At 47.4% G+C, this 16,012-nt stretch overlaps 1 protein-coding gene across 2 annotated transcripts in view; it reads right to left on the reverse strand.

The window, feature by feature from the left end:
- LOC106575025 (tripeptidyl-peptidase 2) overlaps window positions 1-13,431 on the reverse strand; it is a 74,094-nt gene extending 60,663 nt beyond the window's left edge. For both annotated transcript variants that reach the window (XM_082963216.1, XM_082963215.1), the window contains exons 1-9: window positions 13,108-13,431; window positions 9,525-9,653; window positions 9,081-9,176; window positions 6,466-6,570; window positions 2,084-2,208; window positions 1,295-1,458; window positions 1,058-1,212; window positions 684-760; window positions 99-226 (exon numbers count right to left, since the gene is read on the reverse strand). In XM_082963216.1, the coding sequence (XP_082819342.1) occupies window positions 99-226; window positions 684-760; window positions 1,058-1,212; window positions 1,295-1,458; window positions 2,084-2,208; window positions 6,466-6,570; window positions 9,081-9,176; window positions 9,525-9,653; window positions 13,108-13,272 (1,144 nt within the window). In that variant the 5' untranslated portion in view covers window positions 13,273-13,431. The remainder of the gene's footprint in view (window positions 1-98; window positions 227-683; window positions 761-1,057; window positions 1,213-1,294; window positions 1,459-2,083; window positions 2,209-6,465; window positions 6,571-9,080; window positions 9,177-9,524; window positions 9,654-13,107) is intronic.
- Between the last annotated feature and the right edge of the window lie 2,581 nt (window positions 13,432-16,012).

The following is a 16,012-nucleotide window of genomic DNA, read 5'->3' on the forward strand; positions in this document are numbered from 1 at the left end:
AGTGTGTGTGTGTGTGTACCTATCACCCCAGCGGTCGTCCCTCCAGGACATCCTACAGTAGTGTGTGTGTGTGTGTGTGTGTGTGTGTGTGTGTGTACCTATCACCCCAGCGGTCGTCCCTCCAGGACATCCTACAGTAGACAGACAGGGTCCGTTGTTTCCAGCGCTGGACACAAACAACACGTTGTGTTTCTGAACCGCTTCAGAGATCACCTCACAGATCCTCCTGTTGGACCACACACACACACACACACACACACACACACACACACACACACACACACACACACACACACACACACACACACACACACAGAGAGAGTTACCACACACACACACACACACACACACACACACACACACACACAGAGAGAGTTACCACACACACACAGAGAGAGTTACCACACACACACACACACACACACACACACAGTTACCAGACAGACAGACAGACAGACAGACAGACAGACAGACAGACAGACAGACAGACAGACAGACAGACAGACAGACAGACAGACAGACAGACAGACAGACAGACAGTTACCAGACAGACAGACAGTTACCAGACAGACAGACCGTTACCAGACAGACAGACCGTTACCAGACAGACAGAGAGTATAACATCTCTGTCACCCTGACAGTATAATATATATAATAGTATAGTATAATATAATCTCTCTCACCCTGAGTTGGGCCAGTGGGTAGCTTCTCCATAGCTGTAGTTAACCAGGTCACATTTATAGTTAATCACCTCGATCATCTAGAGAGAGAGAGAGAGAGACAGAGAGACAGAGAGAGAGACAGACAGAGCGAGAGAGAGACAGACGGACGGAGCGAGACAGAGACAGAGACAGAGACAGAGAGAGAGAGACAGAGCGATAGAGAGAGAGCGAGAGAGCGATAGAGAGCGACAGAGAGACAGAGAGACAGAGAGATAGAGAGCGAGAGAGATAGAGAGCGAGACAGAGAGAGAGGCGGGGCAGACAGAGGAGAATGAATGAATTCATGGGAGTGCCAGTCCCGTTGCGTTTTTTGATTGACAGCTCCTTCAGCCTACCGCGCGGATGAGTCCGGTGCCCGTCTCCATGGTGCTGAGGCGCGTATCTCCGATCTTCAACGCCAGGATCTGGGCGCCGGGGGCAACGCCGTTCCGCTCCGGCTCGTCCGGGAAGTGACCCGCTGCTATGCTCGCCACGTGCGTCCCATGAGCCCCTGAACAGAGAAACGAGACCCATCAGCTGGAGACGACGAGACGAAGGACAGATTCCCTACAGGGATCTAGGTGAACTCTGACCTCCGCTGGTGACGATGCAGAGAGTGTTTCCTTCATCGTAGACGTTAACAGAGTAGTTGAGCATCTCAGCGTTTCCCAGAGTCGCAAACTCTTGCTTCTCTCTGTACGAGGTCAGTACCGTGCAGCCGGACAGGTCCCCAGTCTCTGAGGTGTCTACCACAGCCCTGTAGAGGTTAGAGGTTACAGGTTATAGAGGTCAGTACCGTGCAGCCGGACAGGTCCCCAGTCTCTGAGGTGTCTACCACAGCCCTGTAGAGGTTAGAGGTTATAGAGGTCAGTACCGTGCAGCCGGACAGGTCCCCAGTCTCTGAGGTGTCTACCACAGCCCTGTAGAGGTTAGAGGTTACAGGTTATAGAGGTCAGTACCGTGCAGCCGGACAGGTCCCCAGTCTCTGAGGTGTCTACCACAGCCCTGTAGAGGTTAGAGGTTATAGAGGTCAGTACCGTGCAGCCGGACAGGTCCCCAGTCTCTGAGGTGTCTACCACAGCCCTGTAGAGGTTAGAGGTTACAGGTTATAGAGGTCAGTACCGTGCAGCCGGACAGGTCCCCAGTCTCTGAGGTGTCTACCACGGCCCTGTAGAGGTTAGAGGTTACGAGGTAGCAGTTTAGGGGGTAGGGGGGGGTAGAGGTTACGAGGTAGCAGTTTAGGGGGTAGAGTGTTAAGGATGCATAAAGACAGGTCTCCACTCTCTAAAATGTCCGCTGCAGCCCCCTGGTCACTACAAACTGAGGAATGAAGGAAGGAGGGAGTGAAAAGGATTTGATCCAGCAGACGACGTGTCTCCTACCTCCAGGTGTTTCCATCGTTCCACAGCAGACAGTCGTAGACCGGACCCGGGTCGTTGTACTTCTTCTCTAGAGACGCCAGGATCTCTGACTGACACATCAGTTCCTCCTTCTGCAGCTTCTCAGACTGATAAAACAAAAACGGACAGACGTGAGGAAGCAAAACGATAAAACGATAAAACGGACAGACGTGAGGAAGCAAAACGATAAAACGGACAGACGTGAGGAAGCAAAACGATAAAACGGACAGACGTGAGGAAGCAAAATGTAAAAAAATAAATAAATGTACACATTTCACTCTGCTCAGGATTGATAATCGCACACTGGGGATGTGACAAATGTACAATTGTTAATGTTTAAACTGCCATTTTAAAATCGTACAATAACGAGAATTCACAATTCAGATAGGGGAGTCCAGGGTAGGACCCAATGTACTGGATATAAACCACTGGTAGGACCCAATGTACTGGATATAAACCACTGGTAGGACCCAATGTACTGGATATAAACCACTGGTAGGACCCAATGTACTGGATATAAACCACTGGTAGGACCCAATGTACTGGATATAAACCACTGGTAGGACCCAATGTACTGGATATAAACCACTGGTAGGACCCAATGTACTGGATATAAACCACTGGTAGGACCCAATGTACTGGATATAAACCACTGGTAGGACCCAATGTACTGGATATAAACCACTGGTAGGACCCAATGTACTGGATATAAACCACTGGTAGGACCCAATGTACTGGATATAAACCACTGGTAGGACCCAATGTACTGGATATAAACCACTGGTAGGACCCAATGTACTGGATATAAACCACTGGTAGGACCCAATGTACTGGATATAAACCACTGGTAGGACCCAATGTACTGGATATAAACCACTGGTAGGACCCAATGTACTGGATATAAACCATTGGTAGGACCCAATGTACTGGATATAAACCACTGGTAGGACCCAATGTACTGGATATAAACCACTGGTAGGACCCAATGTACTGGATATAAACCACTGGTAGGACCCAATGTACTGGATATAAACCACTGGTAGGACCCAGTGTACTGGATATAAACCACTGGTAGGACCCAATGTACTGGATATAAACCACTGGTAGGACCCAATGTACTGGATATAAACCACTGGTAGGACCCAGTGTACCGGATATAAACCACTGGTAGGACCCAGTGTACCGGATATAAACCACTGGTAGGACCCAATGTACCGGATATAAACCACTGGTAGGACCCAATGTACCGGATATAAACCATTGGTAGGACCCAGTGTACTGGATATAAACCACTGGTAGGACCCAGTGTACTGGATATAAACCACTGGTAGGACCCAATGTACCGGATATAAACCACTGGTAGGACCCAATGTACTGGATATAAACCATTGGTAGGACCCAATGTACTGGATATAAACCATTGGTAGGACCCAATGTACTGGATATAAACCACTGGTAGGACCCAATGTACTGGACATAAACCACTGGTAGGACCCAGTCATGGCCAATAGTTTTGAGAATGACACAAATATTAATTTTCCACAAAGTTTGCTGCTTCAGTGTGTTTAGATATTTCTGTCAGATGTTACTATGGAATACTGAAGTATAATTACAAGCATTTCATAAGTGTCAAAGGCTTTTATTGACAATTACATGAAGTTGATGCAAAGAGTCAATATTTGCAGTGTTGACCCTTCTTTTTCAAGACCTCTGCAATCCGCCCTGGCATGCTGTCAATTAACTCCTGGGCCACATCCTGACTGATGGCAGCCCACTCTTGCATAATCAACGCTTGGAGTTTGTCAGAATTTGTGGGTTTTTGTTTGTCCAGTCGCCTCTTGAGGATTGACCACAAGTTCTCAATGGGATTAAGGTCTGGGGAGTTTCCTGGCCATGGACCCAAAATATCGATGTTTTGTTCCCCAAGCGACTTAGTTATCACTTTTGCCTTATGGCAAGGTGCTCCATCATGCTGGAAAAGGCATTGTTCGTCACCAAACTGTTCCTGGATGGTTGGGAGAAGTTGCTCTCGGAGGATGTGTTGGTACCATTCTTTATTCATGGCTGTGTTCTTAGGCCAAATTGTGAGTGAGCCCACTCCCTTGGCTGAGAAGCAACCCCACACATGAATGGTCTCAGGATGCTTTACTGTTGGCATGACACAGGACTGATGGTAGTGCTCACCTTGTCTTCTCCGGACAAGCTTTTCCCCCCAAACAATCGGAAAGGGGATTCATCAGAGAAAATGACTTTACCCCAGTCCTCAGCAGTCCAATCCCTGTACCTTTTGCAGAATATCAGTCTGTCCCTGATGTTTTTCCTGGAGAGAAGTGGCTTCTTTGCTGCCCTTCTTGACACCAGGCCATCCTCCAAAAGTCTTCGCCTCGCTGTGCGTGCAGATGCACTCACACCTGCCTGCTGCCATTTCTGAGCAATTTCTGTACTGGTGGTGCCCCGATCCCGCAGCTGAATCAACTTTAGGAGACGGTCCTGGCGCTTGCTGGACTTTCTTGGGCACCCTGAAGCCTTCTTCACAACAATTGAACCGCTCTCCCTGAAATTCTTGATGATCCGATAAATTGTTGATTTAGGTGCAATCTTACTGGCAGCAATATCCTTGCCTGTGAAGCCCTTTCTGTGCAAAGCAATGATGACGGCACGTGTTTCCTTGCAGATAACCATGGTTGACAGAGGAAGAACAATGATTCCAGTGAGCGAGCTCGCCTGGCTGAGCGGCAATGTGGGTGGAATGAGCTCGCCTGGCTGAGCGGCAGCGCGGGTGGAGCGAGCTCGCCTGGCTGAGGGGCAGTGTGGGTGGAGTGAGTGAGCTCGCCTGGCTGAGCGGCAGTGCGGGTGGAATGAGCTCGCCTGGCTGAGCGGCAGTGCGGGTGGAATGAGCTCGCCTGGCTGAGCGGCAGCGTGGGTGGAATGAGCTCGCCTGGCTGAGCGGCAGCGTGGGTGGAATGAGCTCGCCTGGCTGAGCGGCAGCGTGGGTGGAATGAGCTCGCCTGGCTGAGCGGCAGCGTGGGTGGAATGAGCTCGCCTGGCTGAGCGGCAGCGTGGGTGGAATGAGCTCGCCTGGCTGAGCGGCAGCGTGGGTGGAATGAGCTCGCCTGGCTGAGCGGCAGCGCGGGTGGAATGAGCTCGCCTGGCTGAGCGGCAGCGCGGGTGGAATGAGCTCGCCTGGCTGAGCGGCAGCGCGGGTGGAATGAGCTCGCCTGGCTGAGCGGCAGCGCGGGTGGAATGAGCTCGCCTGGCGACCAGAGCAGGAAACAAAACTCTGTAGTCTGCCTCCAAATTAATTTCCAAGACCAATACATATTTTTGTAATATTTTTCATGAATATATCTGATTATTATCGGTTCTTCACTCATTTGAAATTATAAAGTACCAACATGTCAGATTTTCAAGGTGTGAATCTCAGAGAGACAAAATTCAACTACTTTAAGCACCTTGTCCGAACCCTGTTTACTGCAAACAGGAAGTATGTTTTGGAAGGTTTTTAATAGGTTAGGTTAGGTTAATAGGTTAATATTGCGGAGTCACTTGATTCATCCTCAGTTGTCTCCCATCACAGTTTCCTTCGACCACTACATGACGGGGTTAAATACTTATTGACTCAAGATATTTCAGCTTTTCCCTGTATGATGAGGATGATGAAGACCTGTTAGTGACAGTTTACATTTTGAACCCCTCCACCCAAAAACAATGTAATTAACAAAAAGATTTTCAATAATTTTTTTTTCTTCCCCTTTCTAAACTTGAACAATCCCAATGTTGTTTAAACATTTATACCTCTATAACTGACCTGTTAAGGGCAAAGGTCAAAGTGTTACCTGTGAGGGGGAGTGCAAAGGTCAAAGTGTTACCTGTGAGGGGGAGGGGAAAGGTCAAAGTGTTACCTGTGAGGGGGAGGGCAAAGGTCAAAGTGTTACCTGTGAGGCTTAGGGCAAAGGTCAAAGTGTTACCTGTGAGGCTTAGGGCAAAGGTCAAAGTGTTACCTGTGAGGGTTAGGGGAAAGGTCAAAGTGTTACCTGTGAGGGTTAGGGGAAAGGTCAAAGTGTTACCTGTGAGGGGGAGGGGAGAGGTCAAAGTGTTACCTGTGAGGGGGAGGGCAAAGGTCAAAGTGTTACCTGTGAGGGGGAGGGGAAAGGTCAAAGTGTTACCTGTGTGGGGGAGGGCAAAGGTCAAAGTGTTACCTGTGAGGGTTAGGGCAAAGGTCAAAGTGTTACCTGTGAGGGGGAGGGGAAAGGTCAAAGTGTTACCTGTGAGGGGGAGGGCAAAGGTCAAAGTGTTACCTGTGAGGGTTAGGGCAAAGGTCAAAGTGTTACCTGTGAGGGGGAGGGCAAAGGTCAAAGTGTTACCTGTGAGGGGGAGGGGTGAGCCAGGTCAAACTGTTCTGCCCGGCGACTCGCTTCAGCCAGAGCCGCTCTGTGTGCTGGATCCCACGTTTTCTCCTTCCGCTCTTTCTATTGGTCAACACATCAACACAGACAACACAGACCTTCCTCTGTCAACACAGACATCCCTCTGTCAACACATACAACCCCCTGTCAACACAGACAACCCCCTGTCAACACAGACCTCCCTCTGTCAACACAGACCTCCCTCTGTCAACACAGACCTCCCTCTGTCAACACAGACCTCCCTCTGTCAACACAGACCTCCCCCTGTCAACACAGACCTCCCCCTGTCAACACAGACACCCCTCTGTCAACACAGACACCCCTCTGTCAACACAGACACCCCTCTGGCAACACAGACACCCCTCTGGCAACACAGCAACACAGACATCCCTCTGGCAACACAGACATCCCTCTGTTAACGTGTTCATTGGTCAATATAAGCATACACTATTTATACACAAAAGTATGTGGACACCCGTTCAAATTAGTGGATTTGGGTATTTCTGTTGCTGACAGGTGTATAAGATCGAGCAAAGAGCCATGCAATCTCCATAGACAAACATCGGCAGTAAAACGGCCCGTACTGAAGACCTCAGTGACTTTCAACGTGGCGCCGTCATAGGATGCCACCTTTCCAAACAAGTCAGTTTGTCAAATTTCTGCCCTGCTAGAGCTGCCCCCCGGTCAACTGTAAGTGCTGTTATAGTGAAGTGGAAACGTCTAGGAGCAACAACGGTTCAGCCGCGAAGTGGTAGGCCACACAAGCTCACAGAACGGGACCGCTGAGTGCTGAAGCGTGTAGCGTGTAGATTCTGTGCTTCCAACTTTGTGGCAACAGTTCGGGGAAGGCCCTTTCCTGTTTCAGCATGACAAGGCCCCCGTGCACAAAGCCAGGTCCATACAGAAACGGTTTGTTGAGATCTGTATGGAAGAACTTGACTGGCCTGCATAGAACCCTGACCTCAACTCCATCGAACACCTTTGGGATGAATTGGAACGCCGACTGCGAGCCGGGACCTAACAGCAAAGGGGGGGACCAACTCCATATTAATGCCTTCCCTGAAGAGTGGAGGCTGTTATAGCAGCAAAGGGGGGGGACCAACTCCATATTAATGCCTTCCCAGAAGAGTGGAGGCTGTTATAGCAGCAAAGGGGGGGACCAACTCCATATTAATGACTTCCCAGAAGAGTGGAGGCTGTTATAGCAGCAAAGGGGGGTCCAACTCCATATTAATGCCTTCCCTGAAGAGTGGAGGCTGTTATAGCAGCAAAGGGGGGACCAACTCCATATTAATGCCTTCCCTGAAGAGTGGAGGCTGTTATAGCAGCAAAGGGGGGGACCAACTCCATATTAATGACTTCCCAGAAGAGTGGAGGCTGTTATAGCAGCAAAGGGGGGGGGGGACCAACTCCATATTAATGACTTCCCAGAAGAGTGGAGGATGTTATAGCAGCAAAGGGGGGACCAACTCCATATTAATGACTTCCCTGAAGAGTGGAGGCTGTTATAGCAGCAAAGGGGGAACCAACTCCATATTAATGACTTCCCTGAAGAGTGGAGGCTGTTATAGCAGCAAAGGGGGGGACCAACTCCATATTAATGACTTCCCTGAAGAGTGGAGGCTGTTATAGCAGCAAAGGGGGGACCAACTCCATATTAATGACTTCCCTGAAGAGTGGAGGCTGTTATAGCAGCAAAGGGGGGGACCAACTCCATATTAATGACTTCCCTGAAGAGTGGAGGCTGTTATAGCAGCAAAGGGGGGACCAACTCCATATTAATGCCTTCCCTGAAGAGTGGAGGCTGTTATAGCAGCAAAGGGGGGGACCGACTCCATATTAATGACTTCCCTGAAGAGTGGAGGCTGTTATAGCAGCAAAGGGGGGACCAACTCCATATTAATGACTTCCCAGAAGAGTGGAGGCTGTTATAGCAGCAAAGGGGGGGACCAACTCCATATTAATGACTTCCCTGAAGAGTGGAGGCTGTTATAGCAGCAAAGGGGGGACCAACTCCATATTAATGCCTTCCCTGAAGAGTGGAGGCTGTTATAGCAGCAAAGGGGGGACCAACTCCATATTAATGACTTCCCAGAAGAGTGGAGGCTGTTATAGCAGCAAAGGGGGGGGACCAACTCCATATTAATGACTTCCCAGAAGAGTGGAGGCTGTTATAGCAGCAAAGGGGGGACCAACTCCATATTAATGCCTTCCCTGAAGAGTGGAGGCTGTTATAGCAGCAAAGGGGGGGACCAACTCCATATTAATGACTTCCCTGAAGAGTGGAGGCTGTTATAGCAGCAAAGGGGGGACCAACTCCATATTAATGACTTCCCTGAAGAGTGGAGGCTGTTATAGCAGCAAAGGGGGGGGGGGGGACCAACTCCATATTAATGACTTCCCAGAAGAGTGGAGGCTGTTATAGCAGCAAAGGGGGGGGGGGGGGGGACCAACTCCATATTAAAGCCCATGAATATGGAACGAGATGTTGGACGAGCAGATGTCCACATACTTTTGTAGTGTATATCAACGTGCAAATCCTTGTTACTTGACCACACAAATCCCCTCCATACCTGGATTCTCTCTCTGAGAGCTTTAGGGAACAACTCATATCCATTTTTGATCCCGATGTGATACTTTCCGGATGGATTATCCCAGGAATGAGGAATCTGAGGAGAGAGAGAGAGAGACATGTGTTTAAATAACTACAGGCTAACAGTCTGTACATGCAGTGTGACCAGGAAGTGGCAGCGTGACCAGGAAGTGGCAGCGTGACCAGGAAGTGGCAGCGTGACCAGGAAGTGGCAGCGTAACCAGGAAGTGGCAGCGTAACCAGGAAGTGGCAGCGTAACCAGGAAGTGGCAGCGTGACCAGGAAGTGGCAGCGTAACCAGGAAGTGGCAGCGTAACCAGGAAGTGGCAGCGTAACCAGGAAGTGGCAGCGTAACCAGGAAGTGGCAGCGTAACCAGGAAGTGGCAGCGTGACCAGGAAGTGGCAGCGTGGCGAGGACGGCGTACCTTGAGCGTCCTCCCGGACAGCCCGGTCACCGCTCCGTCTTTAGGTTCCACCACCGTCGCCGTGTTCACGTCTCCACTGCCCGTCGTGTCGATGATGTCAACGATCTTCGGCTTGCCCTCCGTCGTGGTCTGAGGGAGAGAGAGGACACAGATGTTGAAGGATATAAAATACACACACACTATCGGACCGAAACACACACACACTCTGACCCCGACACACACACACTATCTGACCGAAAAACAAACACACACACACACACACACACACACACACACACGTTTCCACAATGAGTACACCTTGACATACTGGTGACACAGTGCAACTAAACCAGACTGGTAAACAGCTTCTATCTCCAGGCCGTCAGACTGGTAAACAGCTTCTATCTCCAGACCATCAGACTGGTAAACAGCTTCTATCTCCAGGCCGTCAGACTGGTAAACAGCTTCTATCTCCAGACCGTCAGACTGATAAACAGCTTCTATCTCCAGGCCGTCAGACTGGTAAACAGCTTCTATCTCCAGGCCGTCAGACTGGTAAACAGCTTCTATCTCCAGACCGTCAGACTGATAAACAGCTTCTATCTCCAGGCCATCAGACTGGTAAACAGCTTCTATCTCCAGACCATCAGACTGATAAACAGCTTCTATCTCCAGGCCATCAGACTGTTAAACAGCTTCTATCTCCAGGCCATCAGACTGATAAACAGCTTCTATCTCCAGACCATCAGACAGCTTCTATCTCCAGGCCATCAGACTGGTAAACAGCTTCTATCTCCAGGCCATCAGACTGGTAAACAGCTTCTATCTCCAGGCCATCAGACTGATAAACAGCTTCTATCTCCAGACCATCAGACTGATAAACAGCTTCTATCTCCAGACCATCAGACAGCTTCTATCTCCAGGCCATCAGACTGGTAAACAGCTTCTATCTCCAGGCCATCAGACTGGTAAACAGCTTCTATCTCCAGGCCATCAGACTGATAAACAGCCATCGCTAACATTGAGAGGCTGCTGCCAACATACCGACTCAAATCTCTAGCCATTTTAATAAATGAATCATTAGCCACTTTAATAATGTTTACATACCCTACATTACTCATCTCATATGTATATAGTGTACTCTATACCATCTACTGCATCTTGCCAATGCCGTTCGGCCATCGCTCATCCATATATTTATATGTGCATATTCTCATTCACCCCTTTATATGTGTGTTTATTAGGTAGTTGTTGTGGGACTGGTAGATTACTTGTTAGATATTACTGCACTGTCAGAACTAGAAGCACAAGCATTTCACTACACTCGCATTAACACCTGCTAACCATGTTTATGTGACCAAAACAATGTGATTTATAGACTAACGTCACTGTCAGCGATGTATCAATATAATAGTGTAATATTCTGAAAGTCTATACCAACTGGTATAGACCTACCCATAGAGATGCCAGTCTATAGAGCTGCTCATAGAGATGTCAGTCTATAGACCTGCCCATAGAGATGTCAGTCTATAGACCTGCCCATAGAGATGCCAGTCTATAGACCTGCCCATAGAGATGCCAGTCTATAGACCTGCCCATAGAGATGCCAGTCTATAGACCTGCCCATAGAGATGCCAGTCTATAGACCTGCCCATAGAGATGCCAGTCTATAGACCTGCTCATAGAGATGCCAGTCTATAGACCTGCTCATAGAGATGTCAGTCTATAGACCTGCCCATAGAGATGCCAGTCTATAGACCTGCCCATAGAGATGCCAGTCTATAGACCTGCCCATAGAGATGCCAGTCTATAGACCTGCCCATAGAGATGCCAGTCTATAGACCTGCCCATAGAGATGCCAGTCTATAGACCTGCCCATAGAGATGCCAGTCTATAGACCTGCCCATAGAGATGCCAGTCTATAGACCTGCCCATAGAGATGCCAGTCTATAGACCTGCCCATAGAGATGCCAGTCTATAGACCTGCCCATAGAGATGTCAGTCTATAGACCTGCCCATAGAGATGTCAGTCTATAGACCTGCCCATAGAGATGTCAGTCTATAGACCTGCCCATAGAGATGCCAGTCTATAGACCTGCCCATAGAGATGCCAGTCTATAGACCTGCCCATAGAGATGCCAGTCTATAGACCTGCCCATAGAGATGTCAGTCTATAGACCTGCCCATAGAGATGTCAGTCTATAGACCTGCTCATAGAGATGTCAGTCTATAGACCTGCTCATAGAGATGTCAGTCTATAGACCTGCTCATAGAGATGTCAGTATATAGACCTGCTCATAGAGATGTCAGTATATAGACCTGCCCATAGAGATGCCAGTCTATAGACCTGCCCATAGAGATGCCAGTCTATAGACCTGCCCATAGAGATGCCAGTCTATAGACATGCCCATAGAGATGCCAGTCTATAGACATGCCCATAGAGATGTCAGTCTATAGACCTGCTCATAGAGATGCCAGTCTATAGACCTGCTCATAGAGATGCCAGTCTATAGACCTGCTCATAGAGATGCCAGTCTATAGACCTGCTCATAGAGATGCCAGTCTATACCAACTGGTGTAGACCTGCTCATAGAGATGTCAGTCTATAGACCTGCTCATAGAGATGTCAGTCTATAGACCTGCTCATAGAGATGTCAGTCTATAGACCTGCTCATAGAGATGTCTGAGTCAGAGAGAAACCTTTGGTCTTCAGCAGAGGACTGAGTGGTGTAGCTAGGAAGCTCTGACAGACACAGACAGACAGACAGACAGACAGACAGACAGACAGACAGACAGACAGACAGTTGCTAGACAGGGCAGAAAGTAGCTAGACAGGGTAGACAAACAGACAGAAAGTAGCTAGACAGGACAGACAGACAGACAGACAGACAGACAGTAGCTAAACAGGACAGAAAGTAGCTAGACAGGGTAGACAAACAGACAGACAGGACAGGGTAGATAGGGCAGGGCAGACAGGACAGACAGACAGACAGGACAGACAGACAGGACAGGGTAGGGTAGACAGGACAGACAGACAGGACAGGGCCTGTACAGTTGGGTGAAGGCTGTCAACAGATGTTTGATCCCGTTTCCATCAGCGTCTCCGTTCTGAGTTCAACCACCCAGTTCCACCACACTAGTCACAGCAACTCACTAGCTAGTCACTGAAACATTTCAAATAAAACATGGCAGCAACAATAATAATGATCTATTTTTATCTGAGTCTTATGGGGTGGAGGGGGAATATTAACCCTAGTTCGGCCAAATCAATGGGCTGTCAGTATTTTATTGTGGATCTAACTAGGACATTATGTTCTGATGGTTTGCTATATGATCTTAGCTTGTTAAATTAGCCATCTACGCTAAACTAAACTCGCTTACCGACGGACCCGGCGACTGGCATGTTAAAAACAAAAACAGAATTACTCGCTAAAATCCTTTTAGGTTAAATTAACAGTAGTTTCTAACAAGTTTTACTAGCTAAATTGGACCAACAAGGTAGAGCCCGGTACAACAAAAAAAAAAAAATCACTAAGCTAGTCGTTACTGTACAATTGTAATGAATGAGGCCTAGTAGTGTGTAAAAGCAGCGGGGTAAATTTACCTGCATGCCCGGGGCCCCTGGGTCCACGCCGGTGTCGAGGATAGCGATGAGGACACCCCGTCCATCGTATTCCGGGAAGCGAGTGAGATAAGAAGCTGCGCCCGTCTCTTTTTTAGGGAGCAAACCGTGGAAAGGAAACGGTTCTTCGGTACAATGAGCTGCCATGATCGGTCAAGAGAAACAAATGGAAAACAATAGTAAGAGAAATTGAGGAGAGGGGGTGGGGAAAAAACCGTTGTCTGATACCAAAGACAGTAAATAGAGTATAGTTCTGGGGAAAACGTGTCCGTTCACAGTGAAGAGAGACCGGGAAGGACTTTTTAAAGGGACACTACACTATTTAGAACAATGAAATGGGCCAAGGACTCATACTTATTAAAAATGTCTAATGACAATTAAATTAAGTCAATAACAACGAAAGAAGTCATTGTGTAGCTATTTAATAGAAAACATGTAGGAGAAAAAAAAAATGTATGAAAATGTTTGCATTCACTACTGTAAGTCGCTCTGGATAAGAGCGTCTGCTAAATGCCTAAAATGTAAATGTAATACACTGCCTATAGCTAATTGTTTAAAAACAGAAGGGGTATAGGCTAACTTATCTTTGTTCGAGGTTTATACATGGACTATTAAATAGTAAGGAAACAATGTTTCTGGTCAGTGTTTCCATGGGACCCTAATTAATGGGGCACAGGTAAAAAACAAATTGTTTAAAACCAAATAATGGTGGATAAATTAAAATGATCAGTTCCAATTTACTTAATGGGATGGCTCTTCCATAGACACCAAGGCAATAGCAGCCGAGTCTGGTCTGCTTAGTTCATTGACCATATAGGAACCCCCCCCCCAAAGAAAAATGAGAGGAAGTGTGATGTTTTTGCTTCCTCTTCTGTCTCTGATAAAAGCCTGTAAAGGCTCTCTGCATGGTCAATCCAGCACCTGAAGGTGGCAGTACAGTATTTAACCTCGAAACAGCCTCCGCAGACATCAGGGTTTTCATACTTCTTGTGCTTAGCGGAGAGGAGCAGAGCTATTCTGAAGGAAGTTGTCAAGGAAATGAATGTATGTTTATACAGGACCTCCTGCGCCCCACCCCCTACCTACCTTCAACCAATCATGTCAATGCGAAGCTACAGTGCATTCAGAAAGTATTCAAACCACTTCAGTTTTTCCACCACATTTTGTTACGTTACGGCCTCATTCTAAAATGGATTAAATCGTTTTTTTCCCCCTCATCTATCTACACACCATACCCCATAATGACACAGCAAAAATGTATTAAAAATAAAAATCTGAAATATAACATTTACATAAGTATTCAGTACTTTGTTGAATTAACTTTGGCAGCGATTACAGCATCGAGTCTTCTTGGGTATGACGCTACAAGCTTAGTCTGTGGTCACTGTGTGGGGGGTGTGGTCACTGTCTGTGGGTGTGGTCAAACTGATAGTGGGTGTGGTCAAACTGCCTGGGGGTGTGGTCAAACGGTCTAGGGGTGTGGTCAAGCTTAGTCTGTGGTCACTGTCTGGGGGTGTGGTCAAAGCTGTTCTGAACCTATGTGTGTGTTTGTTTTTGAAATTGTGAGAATATTTATTGATTAGAAAGTTGGGCCACTGCCATAATGTCTTTTCTTTTGCCAGCTTATTCTGTGTTTGGAGACATGATGATGGGGTACTGGGGTGTGATTGGATGTAAAGTTGTAGTAAGTAGGTGTGATTGGATGTTAAGTTGTAGTAAGTAGATGTGATTGGATGTTAAGTTGGTGTATGGAGGTGTGATTGGATGTTAAGTTGTAGTAAGTTGGTGTGATTGGATGTTAAGTTGTAGTAAGTAGGTGTGATTGGATGTTAAGTTATAGTAAGTAGGTGTGATTGGATGTTAAGTTATAGTAAGTAGGTGTGATTGGATGTTAAGTTGTAGTAAGTAGGTGTGATTGGATGTTAAGTTATAGTAAGTAGGTGTGATTGGATGTTAAGTTGTAGTAAGTAGGTGTGATTGGATGTAAAGTTATAGTAAGTAGGTGTGATTGGATGTTAAGTTGTAGTAAGTAGGTGTGATTGGATGTAAAGTTGTAGTAAGTAGGTGTGATTGGATGTTAAGTTGTAGTAAGTAGGTGTGATTGGATGTTAAGTTATAGTAAGTAGGTGTGATTGGATGTTAAGTTGTAGTAAGTAGGTGTGATTGGATGTAAAGTTGTGGTAAGTAGGTGTGATTGGATGTTAAGTTATAGTAAGTAGGTGTGATTGGATGTTAAGTTGTAGTAAGTAGGTGTGATTGGATGTTAAGTTGTAGTATGGAGGTGTGATTGGATGTTAAGTTGTAGTAAGTAGGTGTGATTGGATGTTAAGTTGTAGTAAGTAGGTGTGATTGGATGTAAAGTTGTAGTAAGTAGGTGTGATTGGATGTTAAGTTGTAGTAAGTAGGTGTGATTGGATGTTAAGTTATAGTAAGTAGGTGTGATTGGATGTTAAGTTGTAGTAAGTAGGTGTGATTGGATGTTAAGTTGTAGTAAGTAGGTGTGATTGGATGTTAAGTTGTAGTAAGTAGGTGTGATTGGATGTTAAGTTGTAGTATGGAGGTGTGATTGGATGTTAAGTTGTAGTATGGAGGTGTGATTGGATGTTAAGTTGTAGTATGGAGGTGTGATTGGATGTTAAGTTGTAGTAAAGGACAGGAAACAGCCTGTAAGGGGTTTGAACTACAGACCCTGTGGCTGTGGGGAACGAACCCCATCTGTGCCATAGAGACTCAAACCCCTTGTAACAAGCATGGTGTCCACAGGGACGACGGGGACGACGGGGGCGACGGGGACGACGGGGGACGACGGGGGACGACGGGGGACGACGGGGACGACGGGGGACGACGGGACGACGGGGACGATGGGGGACGACGGGGACGATGGGGG

This window comes from Salmo salar, chromosome 16 (assembly GCF_965601325.2).
Source record: "Salmo salar chromosome 16, fSalSal1, whole genome shotgun sequence".
In the NCBI taxonomy this organism is placed as follows: Eukaryota; Metazoa; Chordata; class Actinopteri; order Salmoniformes; family Salmonidae; genus Salmo; species Salmo salar.